At 44.9% G+C, this 19,150-nt stretch overlaps 1 protein-coding gene across 3 annotated transcripts in view; it reads left to right on the forward strand.

Moving 5' to 3' along the window:
• Window positions 1-19,150, forward strand: part of ZBTB44 (zinc finger and BTB domain containing 44) — a 135,145-nt gene that overhangs the window by 59,540 nt on the left and 56,455 nt on the right. For all 3 annotated transcript variants that reach the window (XM_077457875.1, XM_077457873.1, XM_077457874.1), the window contains one exon: window positions 12,818-13,881. In XM_077457875.1, coding sequence (XP_077314001.1) covers window positions 12,818-13,881 — 1,064 coding nt within the window. The remainder of the gene's footprint in view (window positions 1-12,817; window positions 13,882-19,150) is intronic.

Raw genomic sequence — 19,150 nt, forward strand, 5'->3', positions numbered from 1 at the left:
CTGTTTAAAACAAAAAAGCATTTACAATCACTTTACTATAGTAATACAGTGGTACCTTGGATTATGAGCATACTCCGTTCCAGAAGAATGCTTGTAATCCAAAACATTTGTATATCAAAGTGAATTTTCCCATAGAAGTCAATATAAACTCAGATAATTTGTTTCACAGTAACGTCTATTGTATGCAGTAACGCATGTGGGGAAGAGACAACGCTCACAAACCGGATCAGGATTTTTAAAAATTGTCTTGCATTGCGAAAACGCTTGTTGTTTCGGTTTACAAGTAAGGCAGTTATTACTGTAATTAAACAATTTAATTTGCCATTAGTAGTAAACTATGTGGCAAAAATGTAAAATTAAAGTGATATAAAGGCAATAAAAAATATATATATATATATATATATATATATATATATATATATATATATATATATATATATATATATATATATATATATATATATATATATATATATATATATATATATATAAATTTCACATGTGTTGCATATAGCAGCCCAGATCCTCCTCCTCCTTTTCTGGTTCACCAATGGTACTTCTGTCTCCTCCTCTCCGAGTGCCCCTATAGCAAGCTGCTTGCCATAGGGACACCCGTGTGTGCTTGCTCTTGAGCCACCAATGCCTCCTCACTGGCTGTGATTGACAGCTGTGGATTCCAGTGGCTCCTGCTGCGATCTCTCAGCCATTGAGGAGACAGAGACCCAGGAGGGCAGCTGCTCTCGTGCACATCTGGATCATGATCATGTTCGGATAAGGTTTGGAGGAAGCTGTATACTGAAGTTTTTTTTTTTTTTTTTTTTTCATTCATAGAATGCATGAAGGTAAAAAAAACACTGCAGCCTTTAGAACCACTTCTGCTGTATGGCAATAGGAATGCTGGTTGTCTAAGGCCCCATTCACACTGCCATTTCTCTGCAGCATAGTTGCTTTGCCATAGATTTCCAGTAAATTGAGAAGTCTTGGTGTGTTTTCTGAAAATGCACCAAAATCGCCCAAATCTGATGGAATTCTATGGCAAAGCGTGGGTAACTTGCACGAAAGATGGGGGGGGGGGGGGGGGGGAGAATGCAGTGGATTCATGTTAAAAGGGCCTAATGCTTGTAAATTGACACATGGGCCTCGTTTAGTCTTGTGGTTGGGGGATGGTAAAAACGCATGGTTGAGCCTCATTTTGACCCCCCTCCCCCCACTTGCAGTAGACTTTGGGAGTATTTGTAAAGTTCGCCATTTAGATTTACTTCCTTTTTTTTTACCCTCTTTGACCACAGAAAGTTTCCCCCAGATTGTACATATTGACATGGACGGCTCTGATATTGACATGATTTTCTAGCAGAGAAAGATAAAATGTGGCAACATTTTGGGGGGAATAAAGTAAAAATGTACCACGTTGGAGTTGATTCTAGTAAGAATAAATTATACCAGATTTAGGATAGTAAAATTTACCAATGAAAAATTTGGCAAGAAGATGCCATTTATAACAGTATTGCATATCAGTCTAAAGATTCACAATTTATACAGGCTATGGGCTGTTCTGCCTTACTATCCCAAAAGGTGGAGTACTCCTTTTACAAAATTTGGACTGAAAATTGGCAATTTGTGTTACATCTTTTCAGATTATTTCTTTTATTTATAATAATTACATTAGCAGTTTATTTCTGGTGAAGAACATGGCAGTCATATCCAGCCCATGTTGTATGTCTGTTGTGGTTAATATAAGAATGATGATCTCTGTTTACTTTTAGCTTTGTATCCGGTAACTGATGGGGTCGGCATTCTGTCGATTGGGAGCAGCTAACAGGTTGATCGGGAATACAGCCCTGCTACCTACACATTGGTGTGAAGTGGACAGGACATTACAGTGGGGGGGTTGTGTGTAGGACATCACATTGGGGGGAAGGGGGGGTGATGTAAAGGGGACAGCGCACACTGCATTTGGGTGTGTGTGAAGGGAACAGAGGACATCACGTGAGGGGGGGGGGGGGGGGTGTGAAGGACAGGGGATTTTGCTTTTGGGGGGACAGAGGAGACCACAGTGGGGGGTGCAGAGGACACTGCTGTGGGGGCACAGATGACACTAGTGGGAGGGGAGGATGATATTAAGGGGACACGACAGTTGAGGGGAATAGACTCTGTTTTGGTGGGGGGGGCACAGGTCACTGCAAAAGTAGGAGGGGAAGAGGATCCCACTATGGGGTGGGGGGGTGGTGATGTGAAGGGGGGCAGGACACTGTAATGGGGGGCAGAGGTCCCTACAGTGGCAAAGAGGGGAGGAAAACATCTGTGGGGGGTGGTGCAGGGGATGCTACCGTGAGGGGAATGATGTGAAGGAGTGGAGAACACGGGGGGGGGGGTGGGCAACCAGGATTTATTTATTTTTTTAAGGCGTCCCTTTCCCCGGGGATCTTGGATTTCTTCCATGTTGTCCAGGAAGAGGCCTATCCCTGCACCATAGAATTTAGTATATCATTTATTTGTCCTTTAACATTCACTGAGCTCATTAGGCACCTGTCTATTGCCATAGTCTCTCTTGCAGTTCATTGTATCCTGATAACACTCCATGACCATACTGTAAAAGGCTTGTTATTAGGATGGCATTCCAAGCTGATGAGATCTGTGCAAAGGTAGTTTGCATGGAAAATAGCTTTGAAGTGCTCTGAGATCTTCCAGAAATGAGAGGCTTTGTTTGGCAGTGGATTTGGCTTGCAGGTTATAGACCTAAGCTTTCAGTTTTGCCAACTGTGCATCTTTCACGGTTTGACTTTAAAGTTAAAGATTTTTTTTTTCCGTAGCGTGCCCTGTGAAAGTTCATGCTGGCTTGCAGCACAACCTCCAAATACATTATAAGAACCAAGTTCTATTTTAGTCTGGCCAGCTCATACTGGCATTCCTAAATCCCCAGCCCATCTCCCACTATGCTTTTTAGTGGCAATACTGAATTGACAGTCATACGTAGACTTTTAAAAATACACGTGCATGCTGCATTTTATGTTATTTTATTTTTATTTATTTTTTTTTTTTTTTCAATACGGTATTTATACTTGAACTACATCAGTTTCTTTACTAAATGGAAAAAAAAGTCCCCTATTTAGTAAAACGGTCAAATCGATATTCCTTTCGCACATGTTCCTGATATCTGTGGCTCATAAAATGGTGGGTGCAGCCTGACGAAAGGGGTCCTGCGTGTCTCCGAAACGTTGCACTTTCTTTTGTGATGTGATTCTTTCCATTAAACCTTTTGGACGAAAAATTGGCGATCCATGGTGTGCTGGAGAATATGTACCCACCTATTTAGTAAAAGACATTAGTAGAAGATGATTGTCCTTTTGAGTATATTTCTCAAATCGCCTTTCAGGACAACCCCGGAGAGAGTGTAGCTCCACCTTGCAATCAGGAAACACATGCCCACTTTAAAAACACCTCCTCCTCCTCCATGGCTTCAGTTATTGTGTTTCCTCCTTGGAGGAAGCATGTGCCTGAACCAGGGAGAGCTACACTCTCTGCAGGGAAGTAAGGCTTACCTTTTGTTGCAGGTTGTTTCTCTTTGACCCCCAGCAGTATCTCCACGGGGAGAGGACTCCTGGAGCTCCTGGTCCCGCCATCTCACGGGAGTAAGGACCCTCGGAGTGCCGGCGTCGGGTGCCCGGTGTCCGCTTGTTAGCGCAGGGAGGGCTCTGTTGCTGGCGGAGGCCGCTGCAGGTCAGCGGCATGGCTCAGTTTTCGGCGCCGGGTCCCGGGCGGCGACGGCGTCGTTCACGGTGACGCGCGGGCGCTCTGAGGGGGCGTGGCGCCGTGGTTCAGCGCCTGGAACGCAGGGGTCATGGGGCGGGTCAGGTGACCGTGTGCTTCCGCTTCCGGCCGGCCTTGATGACGCGGCGGCTGGGAAAATTTAAAATGAGAGCTGTTTGTAAAGTAGCTGCCTCACTCAAACGATGGAAGAGTGCAAGCCAGCTATGGCGGAGACAGGCGCCCCCAGCACCGGTCCAGCCCAGGTACGTAAGGTGCACTGGCACCCTCTGCTTTACTGTGGGTATGTCTTTGTTTGTTCCCCCCTCTTGGGGGCCTGTCGCTGCAGGTCAGAGGTGGACTTCGCTCTGACCTTTTGCAGCCTAGTTCTGGGGTCTCACTAGTAGGTCTGTTTGGTGGTGGGTCTCTGCACTGGCTTGGTGTTAAGCAACTGGTTGTTGAGAGCTTTTAGTGAATTAAACCTGTATATCGTTTCAGGAAAAATCACTAGGAAAAGCTAGACCAGGTCAGAGAAAATGTCCTTCCTGCAAAACCCCCCTCAGAGATTCATGGCAGAAGGCAATGTGCAGAAATTGTATCAGAGAATTGGTGGAAGAGGAAACATCTCAACAATATAAGGATTTGTTTTCTTCGGTTAAAGAGCTGACAAACTCTTTTGAGTTCAGTCAAGTCCATCCTGATACAAAACCCTCCCGCACAGACCGAGCCTCAGAACTTACCACCCAGCCCCAGGGCGTCGTCATCCAGACAGGTGGAAACTGAAGAGTCTGGAGACGAAGGGGGTAGTACTCTCATCTCCTTCAGGGATTCTGAGGAGGAGGAAGAGGATAGCAGGGGCTCCAAATTCAAGCTATCACTAGAGGAAGTAGATGATATTTTAAAAGCAATCTACACTACTCTAGAAATTCAGGAAGAAAGAGTACAACTGTCAGTTCATGACAAAATGTACCAGGGGTTGGACGAAACAAAACGGCGAGTTTTTCCTGTCCACAGGGTCCTCTCAGACTCAGTGAGAAAGGAGCGGAAGGACCCAGAAAAAGCCCCTTTCTTCTCTAAAGCTCTCAAAAGAAGGTTTCCCTTCGAAGATAAGGACTCAGAGGTTTGGAACAAGAAACCCAGAGTCGATGCAGCTTTCTCGCAGGTATCCAGACGAACGGATCTAGCCTTTGAAGATATGGGGATCCTTAAAGACCCAATGGACAAAAAAGCTGACTCCATCCTTAAAAAAGCTTGGGATGCTGCGTCAGTCAGTCTAAAACCAGCAATGGCAGCTACGGTGGTGGCCAGGAATCTGGAATGTTGGGTAGAGAAGCTGAAGAGCCATATTGAGGCGGGGACACCCCGCAAGGATCTCTTGGAGTCCTTTCCACTGATCCTGAATGCAGTCAAATACATGGCGGATGCATCAGCAGAATCAGTTAAACTGGCCGCTAGGTCTTCGGCTCTTGTAAATTCAGCCAGGAGAGCAGTTTGGCTGAAAACATGGTCTGGGGACACTGCCTCTAAGGGCAAGCTGTGTGGTCTTCCCTTCTCGGGTGACTTGCTCTTTGGTCCTGATTTAGAGTCTGTGCTGGATAGAACAGCCGATAAAAAGAAGGCTTTTCCAGTTAAGAAAAAGCAGATTGCTAAAAAGAATTTTCGTGCTTTTCAGCAGTCCCATAAAAAAGACCAGGAGCACAAGAGCAGATGGGGTTCACAGAAGGGCAAAGGCAGGGGTGGAGTCCTCTTTAGATCTCCCCCAGAGCAGTCCCCTAAGAACAAGTGACAATATCTCCCCAGTGGGGGGGAGACTGTCAGCTTTTCGTGAACAATGGGACAGGCTGTCTCCAAATCTGTTCGTGAAGAGCGTTGTCGATCAGGGGTACAGGTTGGAGTTTTCAGAACTACCCCCGAGCAGGTTTTATGTGACAACATTGCCAAGGGATCAGGAGAAGGCCTCTGCAATGAAGCTGTTGTTACAGGAGCTGATACAGCAAGAGGTTCTGATTCAAGTCCCAGTAAGCCAGCAGGGCGGGGGTTTTTATTCACATATTTTTCTGGTGAAAAAACCCTCAGGGAAGTACCGTCTAATCCTGAATCTGAAATTCCTGAACAGGTTCATTCGGTACAAACATTTCAGGATGGATACAATTTTCTCCATCACAAAGCTGTTGACCCCAGAATGCTTCATGGCATCCCTGGACCTAAGGGATGCCTACCTTCATATACCAATTCATCAGGCATCGCAGCAGTTCCTGCGCCTGGCATTGAAGGTAGGGAGTTCGGTATGGCACCTCCAATTCAGGGCTCTGCCGTTCGGACTCTCGTCCTCTCCCAGGGTCTTTACGAAGATTATGGCAGAGGCTTTGGAACCCCTGAAATTGAAGGGGATTCCAGTCGTTCCTTATCTGGACGACCTTTTGTTTTTTGCAGACTCCAGGGAGCAGGTCCTAGTCAATCTCCAGAGGGCCCAGTCTCACCTCGAGGGCCTGGGATGGCTTCTAAACCTAGAGAAGTCAATCCTGACCCCCTCACAGGAAATGAAATTTCTGGGGTATACATTAAATTCGATTCTCCAGAAAGTTTTCCTGCCGTTGGAAAAACAGGAAAAGTTACAGCTAGCTGTACAGCGGATACAGAGCAACCAGACAGTCTCAGTCAGGATGGCTATGGCAGTTCTGGGCCTGCTTACGGCAGCAATCCCGGCTGTTCAGTGGGCCAGGTTCCATTCCAGACCCCTTCAGAGGGAGGTTCTGTCAAGCTGGTCCCATCAGGATCCTTTGGAAAAACAGCTAAAAATTTCGTCAAAGACGAAAAGGGCTCTTTGGTGGTGGAGAGACCAGGCAAACCTCTCAAGGGGCCTGGTGTGGACCTTTCCTGTGGACAAGCGCCTTACTACAGACGCAAGTGCCTGGGGCTGGGGAGCCCATCTGGATGGTCAGACATCTCAGGGGGTCTGGTCCAAACAGGAAGCTCAAAGATCATCCAACTGGAGGGAGTTGAAGGCGATCTTTCTGGGTTTAGTGGCATTTCAGCAGAGTTTGAGAGGCCACCATGTTCAGGTGTTGTCAGACAACACAACAGCGGTTACCTACATTATGAAGCAAGGGGGAACCAGAAGCAGGAGCTTGATGGAGCTGGCCAATCTGTTGTTAGCCTGGGCAGAACAGAACACAGCCTCACTATCGGCAGTGCATCTGAAGGGCTCTCAGAATTTGTTTGCGGACCTCCTAAGCAGGCGCAAATTGCTAGAGGCAGAATGGAGTCTGAATCAGGAAGTGTTCCTGATGATCTCCGAGGCCTGGGGGGTTCCTCAGGTAGACCTTTTTGCCAGCCAGCAGAACTCAAAGGTGGACAGATTCTTTTCTCTTCACCGAGGAGATGCAGCAATAGGGTTGGATGCATTCGCTCACCCCTGGCATTACCAGCTGTGCTATGCCTTTCCCCCCTTTCCTCTAATTCCACTAGTACTGAGGAAATTCAGGGAAGAAAGGACAGACTTAATACTAGTCACTCCTTTTTGGCCAAAAAGACCCTGGTTCGCGGGTCTTCGAAACCTAGCCTCGAAGCCCCCATGGAGGTTACCACTCAGAAAAGATCTGTTATCCCAGGGGACAGTAAGTCATCCAGAAGTGGAACTCCTGCAGCTAACCGCCTGGTTTCTGAGGAGGACCTGTTAAAGGCTAAAGGTCTCTCAGATAAAGTAGTAAAGACCCTGCTGTCCAGTAGGAAGGCAGTTACACAGGCAATTTACATGAAGGTCTGGAAAAAGTTCAACTCCTGGTGCAGTTCTAGAGAACTCAAGGTCAAGAGCACGGTGTCAGTCTTGGAGTTTCTCCATGAAGGAATGGAGAAGGGTCTCGCAGCCAGTACCCTGAAGACTCAGGTGGCTGCCTTATCAGTTTTCTTTGAAAAGACTTTATCTAAAGAAACTTTAATTTCTAGATTTTTTAGGGCTCTTGCTCGAAATAGACCAGTAGCCCTTAAAGACTTTCCCAGTTGGGATTTGTCTACAGTTTTACAGGGTCTCTCGGGAGCACCGTTTGAACCCTTACAGGAGGCTTCTTTGCAGAAGGTGGTTTTAAAAACAATCTTTTTGGTGGCCATCACCTCGGCCAGGAGAGTCAGCGAGCTCCAAGCTCTAGCTATTACAGAACCCTTCCTTAGAATTTATCAGGACAGGGTGGTACTGAGGACGGATCCAGCATTCCTACCGAAAGTATCCTCAACTTTCCATCGATCACAGGAAATAGTGTTACCTACATTCTCTGCAAGCCCAGCAAATGCAGGAGAGGAAGTTTTTCACACATTGGATGTGAGAAGATGTCTTTTACAGTTTCTGAAAGTTACTAAAGAATTTAGAAAATCAAACGCCCTCTTTGTGATATTTTCTGGATCACGCAAGGGGGAGAAAGCTTCTAAAAGTACGCTGGGTAGGTGGCTTAAGTTGGCTATAACAGAAGCCTATAAAGCAAAAGGAGAAATACCTCCCTCAGGTATTGCTGCCCACTCTACTAGATCCACGGCAGTTTCCTGGGCTGAAAGGGCCGGTGCCACGCCTGAACAAATCTGCAAGGCTGCCACTTGGTCCAGTTATTCGACATTTCTCTGGCATTACCGGTTAGATCTACTGTCTGCAGCAGATCAGGCCTTCGGCAGGAAGGTACTGCAGGCAGTAGTCCCGCCCTAGGGTAAGTTTCTCGGTTATCCTCTCCGGGGTTGTCCTGAAAGGCGATTTGAGAAAGACTCAGTTAGACTTACCGGTGACGGTATTTCTAAGAGCCTTTCAGGACAACCGTTACTTCCCTCCCTAGGTTATGCTTAGTAAATGTATTAAGTTCTACCATGGTGTTGTGCTTTCTGTGCTTTGTTTTCCAGCGTCGGAAGGCCACAATAACTGAAGCCATGGAGGAGGAGGAGGTGTTTTTAAAGTGGGCATGTGTTTCCTGATTGCAAGGTGGAGCTACACTCTCTCCGGGGTTGTCCTGAAAGGCTCTTAGAAATACCGTCACCGGTAAGTCTAACTGAGTCTTTTTGTTGGAAGTAACCAGAAAAGTTGGAGGCATACCACAAAAACATCGGAAGGATTTGAAAAATATTTTAGTAGACCAATACACTTGCAGAAATATAACTAGTGTCAGTTTTACTTTACTTTCCCAGTGCAAAACAATAAATATATCATGACTATTATTATGTGAAGTGTTCGAATGATAGATCAAGATGCAACTACTATAAACAATATCCCTTCTCAAATTGCCTTATTTCAGTTCACTATAATAGTCACAGATCAAAAGTGCATTTACAGTCCACGGTTCTCCAACCATAAGGTTCATTCATAGTTTATTACAGTGCTCCAACCATAAAGTAAAGTGCATCAAGTGAATATAAAGTGCTTGCTGTGCTGTTAATCTCATTTTCTCAAACAACCCACAGCCTGTGATCGCCTCCATTTTTTCCACCTTTTTTTTTGTGCCACTCACTAGATTTGTTGCCACCCCCTTCTATCATAAAAAAAGGTCAATCTACGCTTTTAGATGTTATACAGTGCCGTGAAAAAGTATTCATTCCCCTGGAAATTCTACACATTTTGTCATTTTACAACTGAAAACTTAAATGTATTTTATTGGGATTTTATGTGATAGACCAACACAAAGTGGCACATAATTGTGCAGTGGAAGGAAAATGATAAATGGTTTTCAGTTTTTCTTTTTACAAATACATATATGAAAAGTGTGGTGTGTGTTTGTATTCAGCCCCCTTTACTTTGATACCCCTTATTAAAATCTAGTGGAACCAGCTTCTTTCAGAAGTCACCTAATTGGTAAATAAGAGTCCACCTATGTGTAATGCAATCTCAATATAAATACAGCAGTTCTGTGAAGCCTTCAGAGGTTTGTTAGAGACTCTTGGTGAACAAATGGCATCAAGAAACAACACACCACACAGGTCAGGGATAAAGTTATGGAGAAGTTTAGAGCAGGGTTAGGTTATAAAAAAAAAAAAAATATTCCAAGCTTTGAACATCTCACAGAGCACTGTTCAATCCATCATCTGAAACTGGAAAAAGTATGGCACAACTGCAAACCTACCAAGACATGGCTGTCCACGCAAACTGACTGGTCGGGCAAGGAGAGCATTAATCTGAGAAGCAGCCAAGAGGCCCATGGTAACTCTAATGCCGCGTACACATGACCAGACTTTTCAATGGACTTTCGGCGGAGTTTCGATGGACTTTCCAAATTAATGGACTTGGCCACACACAATCACACCAAAGTCAGAGGGATTCGAACGTGATGACGTACGACCGGACTAGAACAAGGAAGTTCATAACCAGTAGCCAATGGCTGCCCTAGGGTCGGTTTTTGTCCGTCGGACTAGCATACACACGAACGGATTTCTCGATAGGAACTGGGTCCGGCGGAGTTCCTGCCGAAAAAGTTGAAACGTTCTATTTCTAAAGTCCGTCCGTGTGTTTGTTTTTTTTTTTGTTTTTTTTGTTTTTAGCAGCGGTCCAATGGAGCCCACACACGATTGAATTGTCAAACGGATTTGTTCCGCCTGACTTTTGCTGTCAAAGTCCAGTCATGTGTACGAGGCATAAGGGAGCTGCAGAGATCCACAGCTCAGGTGGGAGAATCTGTCCACAGGACAACTATTAGTCGTGCACTCCACAAATCTAGCCTTTTATGGAAGAGTGGCAAGAAGAAAGTCATTGTTGAAAGAAAGCCATCATAAGTACTGTTTGCAGTTTGTGAGAAGCCATGTGGGGGACACGGCAAACATGTGGATGAACGTGCCCTGGTCATATGAGACTAAAATTGAACTTTTTGGGCTAAAAGCAAAACACTGTGTGGCTGAAAACTAACACTGCACATCACCCTGAACACACCATCCCCACTGTGAAACATGGTGGTGACAGCATCATGCTGTGGGGATGCTTTTTCTTCAGCAGGAACAGGGAAACTGCTCAGAGCTGATAGGCAGATGATTGGAGCCAAATACAGGGCAACCTTAGAAAAGAACCTGTTAGTTTTCAAAAGACTTGAGACTGCAGTGGAGGTTCACCTTCCAGCAGGACAGCAACACTAAACATACAGCCAGAGCTACAATGGAATGGTTTACATCAAAGCATATTCATGTGTTAGAATGGCCCAGTTCAAGTCCAGACCTAAATCCAATTGAGAATCTGTGGCAAGACTCTCATAGAGCTTCAGCTATTTTGCAAAGAAGAATAGGCAAAATGTTCAGGGGGGGCTGAATACAAATGCACCCCACACTTTTCAGATTTTTATTTGTAAAAGATGTTGAAAACCATTTATAATTTTTCTTCCACTTCACAATTATGTGCCACTTTCAATACCTTTCTGGCAACAGGGATTGTTGCCCTGTTTTTTTAATCCATAAACCCAGAATTTTTTTATGGAACTTCACTATCAATGCCCGTCTCTTTTATCTATGTGAGGATATATACCGAAGGCCTAAAGTGCCAGGAGACCAGCATATATCCAGGAATTGGCATACCACTCCAAACCTCCATTACCAGATGGAACACCAAATTGGGACAACCTTAAAGGCTGCCTACAATAAATAGGAAGACGGCCCTGCAAAAAGACCCCCACTTTCATGCGGTTTACCCCTGTAGGGGTTTGGAAGTCTGGTGAGTGTGGAACTGAAGGGCAACACCACTGTCACCTTTATGCTGATTTTGCACAAGTCACTGCGGCTGGGCTTTTGAGCAACTACCACTAACAACTGAATCTGAAGGCTTGCACTATTAATTAGGACTGTCTTTCTAAAGACTTAAAGACTTCGTACTGCACTTTTATTGCATTTGTGTTGCACACTCGCGTCATAATATATTTAAGTTGGTCTTTTTGTGATATATTACTTATTAATTCGAACATAGTGGATTTTATATGTATATTTAATTTTTATCAAGCACTGAGCACTTTATACACCAGTTAGAAGGTATAAATACTGAAGGTAAAAACTCTTATAGTGTGTGTGTGTGTGTGTATATATGTGTATATATATATGTGTGTGTGTGTGTGTGTGTGTGTGTGTGTGTGTGTGTGTGTGTGTGTGTGTGTGTGTGTGTGTGGAAAACGTCAAGGGGTATGAATACTTTTTCAAGGCACTATGCTCTTCCTCCTTTCCATTTGGTTCTCTCCGACACCACCAAGAGTAAAGGGCACACAATAGTATACTCAGTTTAAAACCTTTTTATTTCCAACCAACAGGAACAAATGATGTTTTACAGAGTAACAGAAATCTAACCAACAAGATGGCGGCCCCCTTTCCCGAAACTGGAAGTGACATGGTGAACCGGACCTAAAAAATACCTAGCTCCCAACTTTAGAATAAAAAAATAAAAAGAGTAGCTTGATGCTTGAATATGCAGCATGCTTAGGCAAAAAATGGATGTGGCTAGGTAATGCAGAAAAATGGGAGTGGCTTCAAAGAGCAAGTTAAATAAACTGTGAGCCATCGTATTCTGTATACGCACAACACCATCTTTGTACCCACAAAACAACTTTTTTTTGTTTTTTTTTTGTTACTGTACCACAAGCAACAATCTCAGACACACATAAACATCAGAACAGTGGATCTTTTTTGGAAAATTAATATTCTCATATGCTTTTATACACATTGCATATACAGTCAGCACTGTCTGAGTTCACCATAAAGAAGAACCAAAAATAATGTTGGAGTACATTGCAACAAGCAGTTGTTGAGGCAATAGGTACTTTGGTCAGGTATTTATTATTTACGGTACAGGGATCAGGACAATGAAAATTACGGCACAGCACAAGGGTACAGTGATTAGGGTTTTCTAATGTATAAAACAGTTGCGTGGGAGTGGCTTAATGCCAAGCTGTGTTTTATTCCTTCCTTTGCTACTTAGGGGTGCTAGGACTAGAATTAAGTGCTTAGAGTTACATCTTGGCCATCAATACTCTTGACCTCAAATCAGAATAGTGCATTTATAAATACAAAGTGATAGACAATGGCCATATTTTTGTGACCCAGGAACACATTCTAATTCTACGTTTTTATTTTTTCTTCCTTTCAGACTTCATCCTGCTGCAAGTGCTCTGTATAGAAGGAAGCGCCACCCCCTGAAACACATGAAGATGGGGGTGAAAACATTTACGCACAGTTCCCCAGCACACAGCCAGGAAATGCTGGGGAAATTGAATATGCTACGTAATGATGGACACTTCTGTGACATTACCGTGCGGGTCCAGGATAAGATCTTTCGAGCACACAAAGTGGTGCTGGCGGCCTGCAGCGAATTCTTCCGTACGAAGTTGGTGGGTCAGGCGGAGGAAAGCACCCAATGTGTACTCGACCTGCACCATGTAACGGTGACAGGATTCATCCCTCTACTGGAGTATGCCTACACAGCAACCCTGTCTATCAATACAGAAAATATTATTGATGTGTTAGCTGCAGCCAGCTACATGCAGATGTTCAGTGTGGCCAGCACATGCTCAGAGTTCATGAAGTCCAGCATCTTATGGAACACTCAACAAGAGAAGGTTCTCGATACTGGACAGGAGAACACAGCCAATTGTAACAACTTCCGAGATGGTAGCCTTTCCCCGGTGTCCTCAGAGTGCAGTGTTGTCGAGAGGACGATTCCCATCTGCCGTGAGTCCCGGCGCAAACGAAAAAGCTATATTGTCATGTCCCCTGAGAGCCCCTTAAAGTGTGGCACCCAGACTAGTTCTCCACAAGTCCTAAACCCCACTGCTTCTTACACTGAGGCACGGAGTCAACCTGTGGACTCGTCGCACGCTTTCCCTTGGACTTTCCCTTTTGGCATTGATCGACGGTTACAGTCTGAGAAAGTGAAGCAGATTGAGTCCAGAACATTAGAACTTCCTGGACCTTCTGAAGTAGCCAGGAGAGTGACAGATTATGTGCCGTGTGAAAGCACTAAAGTCAGTTCTCCACTGGTAATGGAGGAAGACGTTCGGGTCAAGGTGGAGAGGTTGAGTGATGAAGAGGTACATGAAGAGGTGTCGCAGCCTGTCAGTGCATCTCAGAGTTCAGTGAGTGACCAGCAAACTGTCCCTGGCAGTGAACAAGTGCAAGAAGACCTACTTATCAGCCCTCAGTCATCTTCCATAGGTGAGTGCTATATGACGCCTCTGCTTTCTAGGTAAAAAATGACTTCTTGGAAGAAGCTGTAGAGCCCTGAATATGGGATTGCAGTACAGGTAGGCTTTTTTAATTTTGGAGTGCATGAGGTTTTCCAGATAAAGGAGGATCCCATAAACTGGAGTACTCTGTACAGACACCTCGATTATTGTTATATGCTGTGATCCAGGCAGTAATTATTTCAACCCATACTAGTCGGCAAACCTTTTGATACCATGATCTGATAACACTACAGTAATTAGCTGTTAGACCATACAGTCTCTAACCATTTTTGGTCTAAATAGTGACTGAAAAGTCTCCAACTACACAGGGGTGGACCAATTGGGTTCGCCTGAAAAAAACTGACCTGATCAGCGGACCCGATCGGACCATCTATTGCCCCTCCTATGGGGCCATGGATGGGAATTGTCTGTTTACACCCGACATCCGATCTGATCTTATCCACTAAAAACAGATGGCTGGGGATCTATTCCCATCCGTCTGGCGGATTGGATGAGTCGGATGTAAAAGGACAGGTGGTCTGTTTACATCCAACCACCCATAGAGGACGGCGTGTCCTCTCTAGATAAGCAGTGTACAGATTCCCCGCTGAACAGGCGGGTCCTCTGGTAGAGTCCACCCGTGTGAAAGTGCCCTTACAATTATGTGACTACTGTAACATGGTGATCACATATGATTTGTTAGTAAATAGACCTCTCCTGGCTCGAGTTGTCTGTGTTTTTTATTGGTGTGCATTTGCTTGTGTGTTTTTTTTTTTTGTTTCTTGAACTGCCAGTTCAAGAATTTGAAGAACAGATTTCCAAAGACCATTTATTATTGCCTGTCCTACCGATCTTTGTTCTATTCCAGAGTAGACCCGCAGTTGTGACTTAGCTGAGGATCAGTTTGGATTTTATGGCAAATTGCTTCAGAAAACCAGTTTGAAGATCTTCACCCTAGAAAGAAAAAAATAAAAGTAAGCAGCTACAAATACTGTAGCTGCTGACTTTGTTATTAAAAGGACACTTGCCTGTCATCAGCATGCTTAGTTTGGGAAGCTGGTTGTGACTCCTTGTGGCTTCAAAGCCAGCTTTCTACTGCGCATGTGTGAACCGCGCTACACTTTGCGAATTGTCTTGCAGCCTTATGGGACCGTTGACGTGTCCCAGAAGGCTGTGGGCAATGGGGAAGCGAGCTTCTGCTCAGATTGCTTAGGTGATGCAGGCGGATGTCGGAGCAGGTACCTGTCAAAATTTGCTAAAAAGGGGGAGGAGGAGGGGGGCAGAAAAGTGAGACATTCCCTTTGGGGTGAAGTTCTGCTTTAATGGCAAGCGGTTCACATACTTTTTAAAGAGGAAGTAAACCCTGATGAGTTTACTTCCTCTTTCATTCCCTGCAAAGGCAAAGCATAATGGACTACTATGCATCGCATAGTAGCCCATTATGTGTCACTTACCTGACACAGGAGCCAGCGAAGTCACTCCCGCGCATGCGCACGGGAGCCAACACGCGCGGCAGATCCATTGTTGGAAATGCCGCGCTCAGTGCGCCTGCGCGTCGCTGTCTACGGCGCATGCGCTGTAGGCAGCGGTGCCTGTCTTCAGGCAAATATCTCCTAAACCATATAGGTTTAGGAGATATTTCTTGGACCTACAGGTAAGCCTTAATCTAGGCTTACCTGTAGGTCAAAGTGGTTTGTAAGGGTTTACAACCACTTTCATGCCTATGTAAAATATATCACATTTTTGTCCATCTGTAAGCCTTTAATAAAAGCAATGTGAACATGATTTAGGCAAACAAATTGATCAGTTAGCTATTGCTAAATTTGCCAGCTGGTACTGACCCTGCTAATACTTGGTCTGGGCATCTGAATCTTGGTGACCTCTAGCCATGAAAACAGATGTAGATTTATTTTGCAGTAATGTGAAATTCCTCTCGGTTTCCTCATCTGATGTCCCTATTACTAATCTGACCTGTGTGTGTGTGTGTGTCAGCTTGCGATAATGCCATTGTAAAAGAATGTTTCGCAACACAAGACTTGTTTTGCCAAGCAATGAAAAAAATGTTCTATTTATTTTATTTCTGGAAGACCTTTGTGCTTTTCAGTGAAGTCATTGAATACTTTTCACTTGGCTCATCTGATCATATGTCCTGTCAGTTCCAAATTACTAGCAGAGGACAGAAGGTCAGGCAGACATTGCAAGACTGCTCATTGTGTTGTCTATGCTGCTGTGCAATAACAGGTGTGCACAGCTTATTGTTAGCTGAAAGAAGCCGGATTGTGTTCAGGGGCCTGAGTTCAGCCATGTCACCTGGCATTGGCCTATAAAAGGATCTGATAATGAGTTTATTTAGATGCCGGGCTCTCATTTTTTTATGTGCTTTTAGGATCCGAAGGGAAACGGGATCAACAACACTGTTTAGAAACTTAAATACTGCAGCTGCTGACTTTTAAAATAGTGACACTTACCTGTCCAGCGCACCCGCAATGTCGGCACCCGGAGCCGATCTGTAGATCGTCACTCGGGTGCTGCCGCCGCCATCTTGGGTATGGGAATCAGGAAATGGAGCCTTTCGGCTTCATTTCCCGGTTCCCTACTGCGCATGCGCGAGTTGCGCTGCGCAATGAGGACGGTCTCTGGGATCTGTGTGTTTCCCAGCAGGCAGCGGGGCACTTGCGAAAGGGGGCGGGCACTTGCGGAAAGGGGCGTAATCTACGCCCCTTTCCGCAGAGAGCTATCCTGGAAGTGGGTGCAGTTACCTGGATTATCCAGGTAACTGCACCCCCCTCCCCCCTGAAAGGTGCCAATTGTGGCGCCGGAGGGGGGGAGGATTCCGATGAGCGGAAGGTCCATTTTAGGGTGGACCTCCGCTTTAAAGTCCGTTCTATGGGTCAGCAGACACAAAAATATAGACACAGGTGTTTCCTTCAATGCAAAACGTGTAACAGATTTTTGTCAGCCGATAACGCAGCCTTTGAACAAAGCTAGATATGTGCTTGGCTTCAGTACTAATACACAGTACAACAGACCAAGCTCACCAACCAGGTTCAAGCACAAGACATTCCAATGTGTCAGCTTTCACTTGGATCCCAGCTACAAAGCTTCTCTCCTCTTCACATACCAGCACCATGCTGTCTCTGAGCTACCAATTTAATGGGCAGGGTTCTAGGGAATGTATTTGCCCTCCCAAATTTCCCCCTTTCCAGCCCTGCTCCAGGCCAACTCTCCACGGTGCTAATACATATAAGCTGTATGCTTTTAAGGTGTAATTTTACAAAAATCTATAGAAAATGAAGATGGGATGGAATGCCTTAGCAAAATAATTTGGTATTGTCTGCACTGAATAATGTAATAATGTTCAGCTTTTGCTAGAAAAAGACCGTGTTAGGTTTGTAAATAGGATTTCAGAGTTCTAATTCCCTTTCTTTGATTGCTATACTGCTTTTCACAGAAGTATTCATAGAACATGAGATCAAATGAGACATTCCCTGCAGTAGGGATTTAAACATTCAGTATTTCATCATTTTAGATATAATGATGTGTGCCTAAATGGATGCCAGGGGAATTTAGCTTTTGTTACAACCCTGGGACTCATTGGGTGATCATATTAGACAGACCCTCCAACCAGGTGTGGTTATATTAATTGCTATCAATGTAAAAATTCATTGAGCAAGAATCTGCAGTATATTTCACTAAAATGTATTCTTTGTCAACAAAGCTTGAGGTTAACCCCTTTTGCTGCAACCAATGTATGATATACATTGGCAGCGGCGTTGTGTTCTGCACACACTCTGCTGTAGCACCTGGGAATGTGTGTAAATCTGGCAAGTTGACTACCGGCTGTCAGGTGAAAGTGTCTGAACAGCTGACTGATCACTTCCATTCACCCCGCTAAGTTCACTCGCTCCATTGTCTGTTCACTGATCTCCCCTACCTAGTAGAAAACAGGAAGTAACATGTATTACATAATTTGCGGGTTTGGCTGTCACACTCCCTAGCCAAAAAGAAGCTAATGGAGTGTGTCCTTCAGTGGAGGGCAGGTAAGACCTCAAGGGTCTTAATTCTAAGACACGTTGGCTATCTATTTACTTAGCGCAACCTGAAATTTTTTATATTTTACCAAAAATTGCATAATCTATTGTTTGCCCTACAATTAACTTCTAGCTGGGCCGGGCTGTAATGTGTGTTTTGGCACTGGACCCCTCTGAATGCACTCGCTTATACACTATATACAATGTGTGCAGCAGCCACAGAGTGCTTCATAGGTTTAGGGCCATGGTGGTAAAACTCCATCTGTGAAGACTCCTTAAAGGAGAAGTTCAGCCAAAGCTTGTTTGGCCATATGTCTCCTGTGGATTACAGAAGTGCAGTTTGTTTTGCACTCCTGTGACCCGTTTTCAGCAGGGAGTGGGCTGAAGTCAGTCGGTCTAGTGTCAGGCGTCATTGCGACCATATCGTCGGGATCTGCCTAGATCCCTGGACTGGCACCCTGGCAGAACAGAGAGCTGTTGACTGACAGTTGGCAGCTCTCTATTTGGTGGGGGGTGGGGAGCTGTGAGAACGGAGTGATCGTGGTGTTCAATCGTTTCGTTCTCTATGTAGATGCGCAATGAGACAGATGAAGCACCAGACTAGGCACTAGGTAAATATGAATCCAAAAAATCCCATACATCTCTTTTAAGGAGTATGCCCGCCAAGGGGCCGAAGATTGTCAGCATACTAGTCTTGCATTGGTGCTTTTGAGTACACTAGTCTGCTGAAGTGTACATCCAGACCACTTCCGTGGTAGCTTACTAGGGTTCCTCCCTACAATATGGAGTCTGTGCCTCCCCTGTGTCTGTGACAGTGATGCATTCATGTGACTCACACAACTGTTAGGTGTTCTGACAAAAGGGCCAACCTGGCAGAATGTACAACCCGAAAGGTACCAACTGTGGCACTGGAGGGGGGGAGGGTTCCAATGAGCAGAAGTTCCAATTTAGGGTGGAACTCCACTTTAAGAACATACATTTTGTCATTGTTAGTTGTTTTAGCCGTGTGCATGCAGTCAGCGGCGCATACCGAGGGGGAATACGGTTTAGGAGATTTTTTTTACCTACAGGTAAGCCTTATTATAGGCTTTCCTGTAGGTAAAAGTTAAAAAATTGAGTATACAACCACTTTAATAGTGAGACTGTAACAACCTTTTAAGTGTCAGAGATCGGTGCTACTTTTTAGGAGAGGTCATGTGCACTGGGCACTATGTGCTGCACCCCATC

The sequence above is a fragment of the Lithobates pipiens genome, unplaced genomic scaffold (assembly GCF_037356315.1).
Source record: "Lithobates pipiens isolate NorthernLeopardFrog02 unplaced genomic scaffold, aLitPip1_a1.2 Scaffold_27, whole genome shotgun sequence".
Taxonomy (NCBI): Eukaryota; Metazoa; Chordata; class Amphibia; order Anura; family Ranidae; genus Lithobates; species Lithobates pipiens.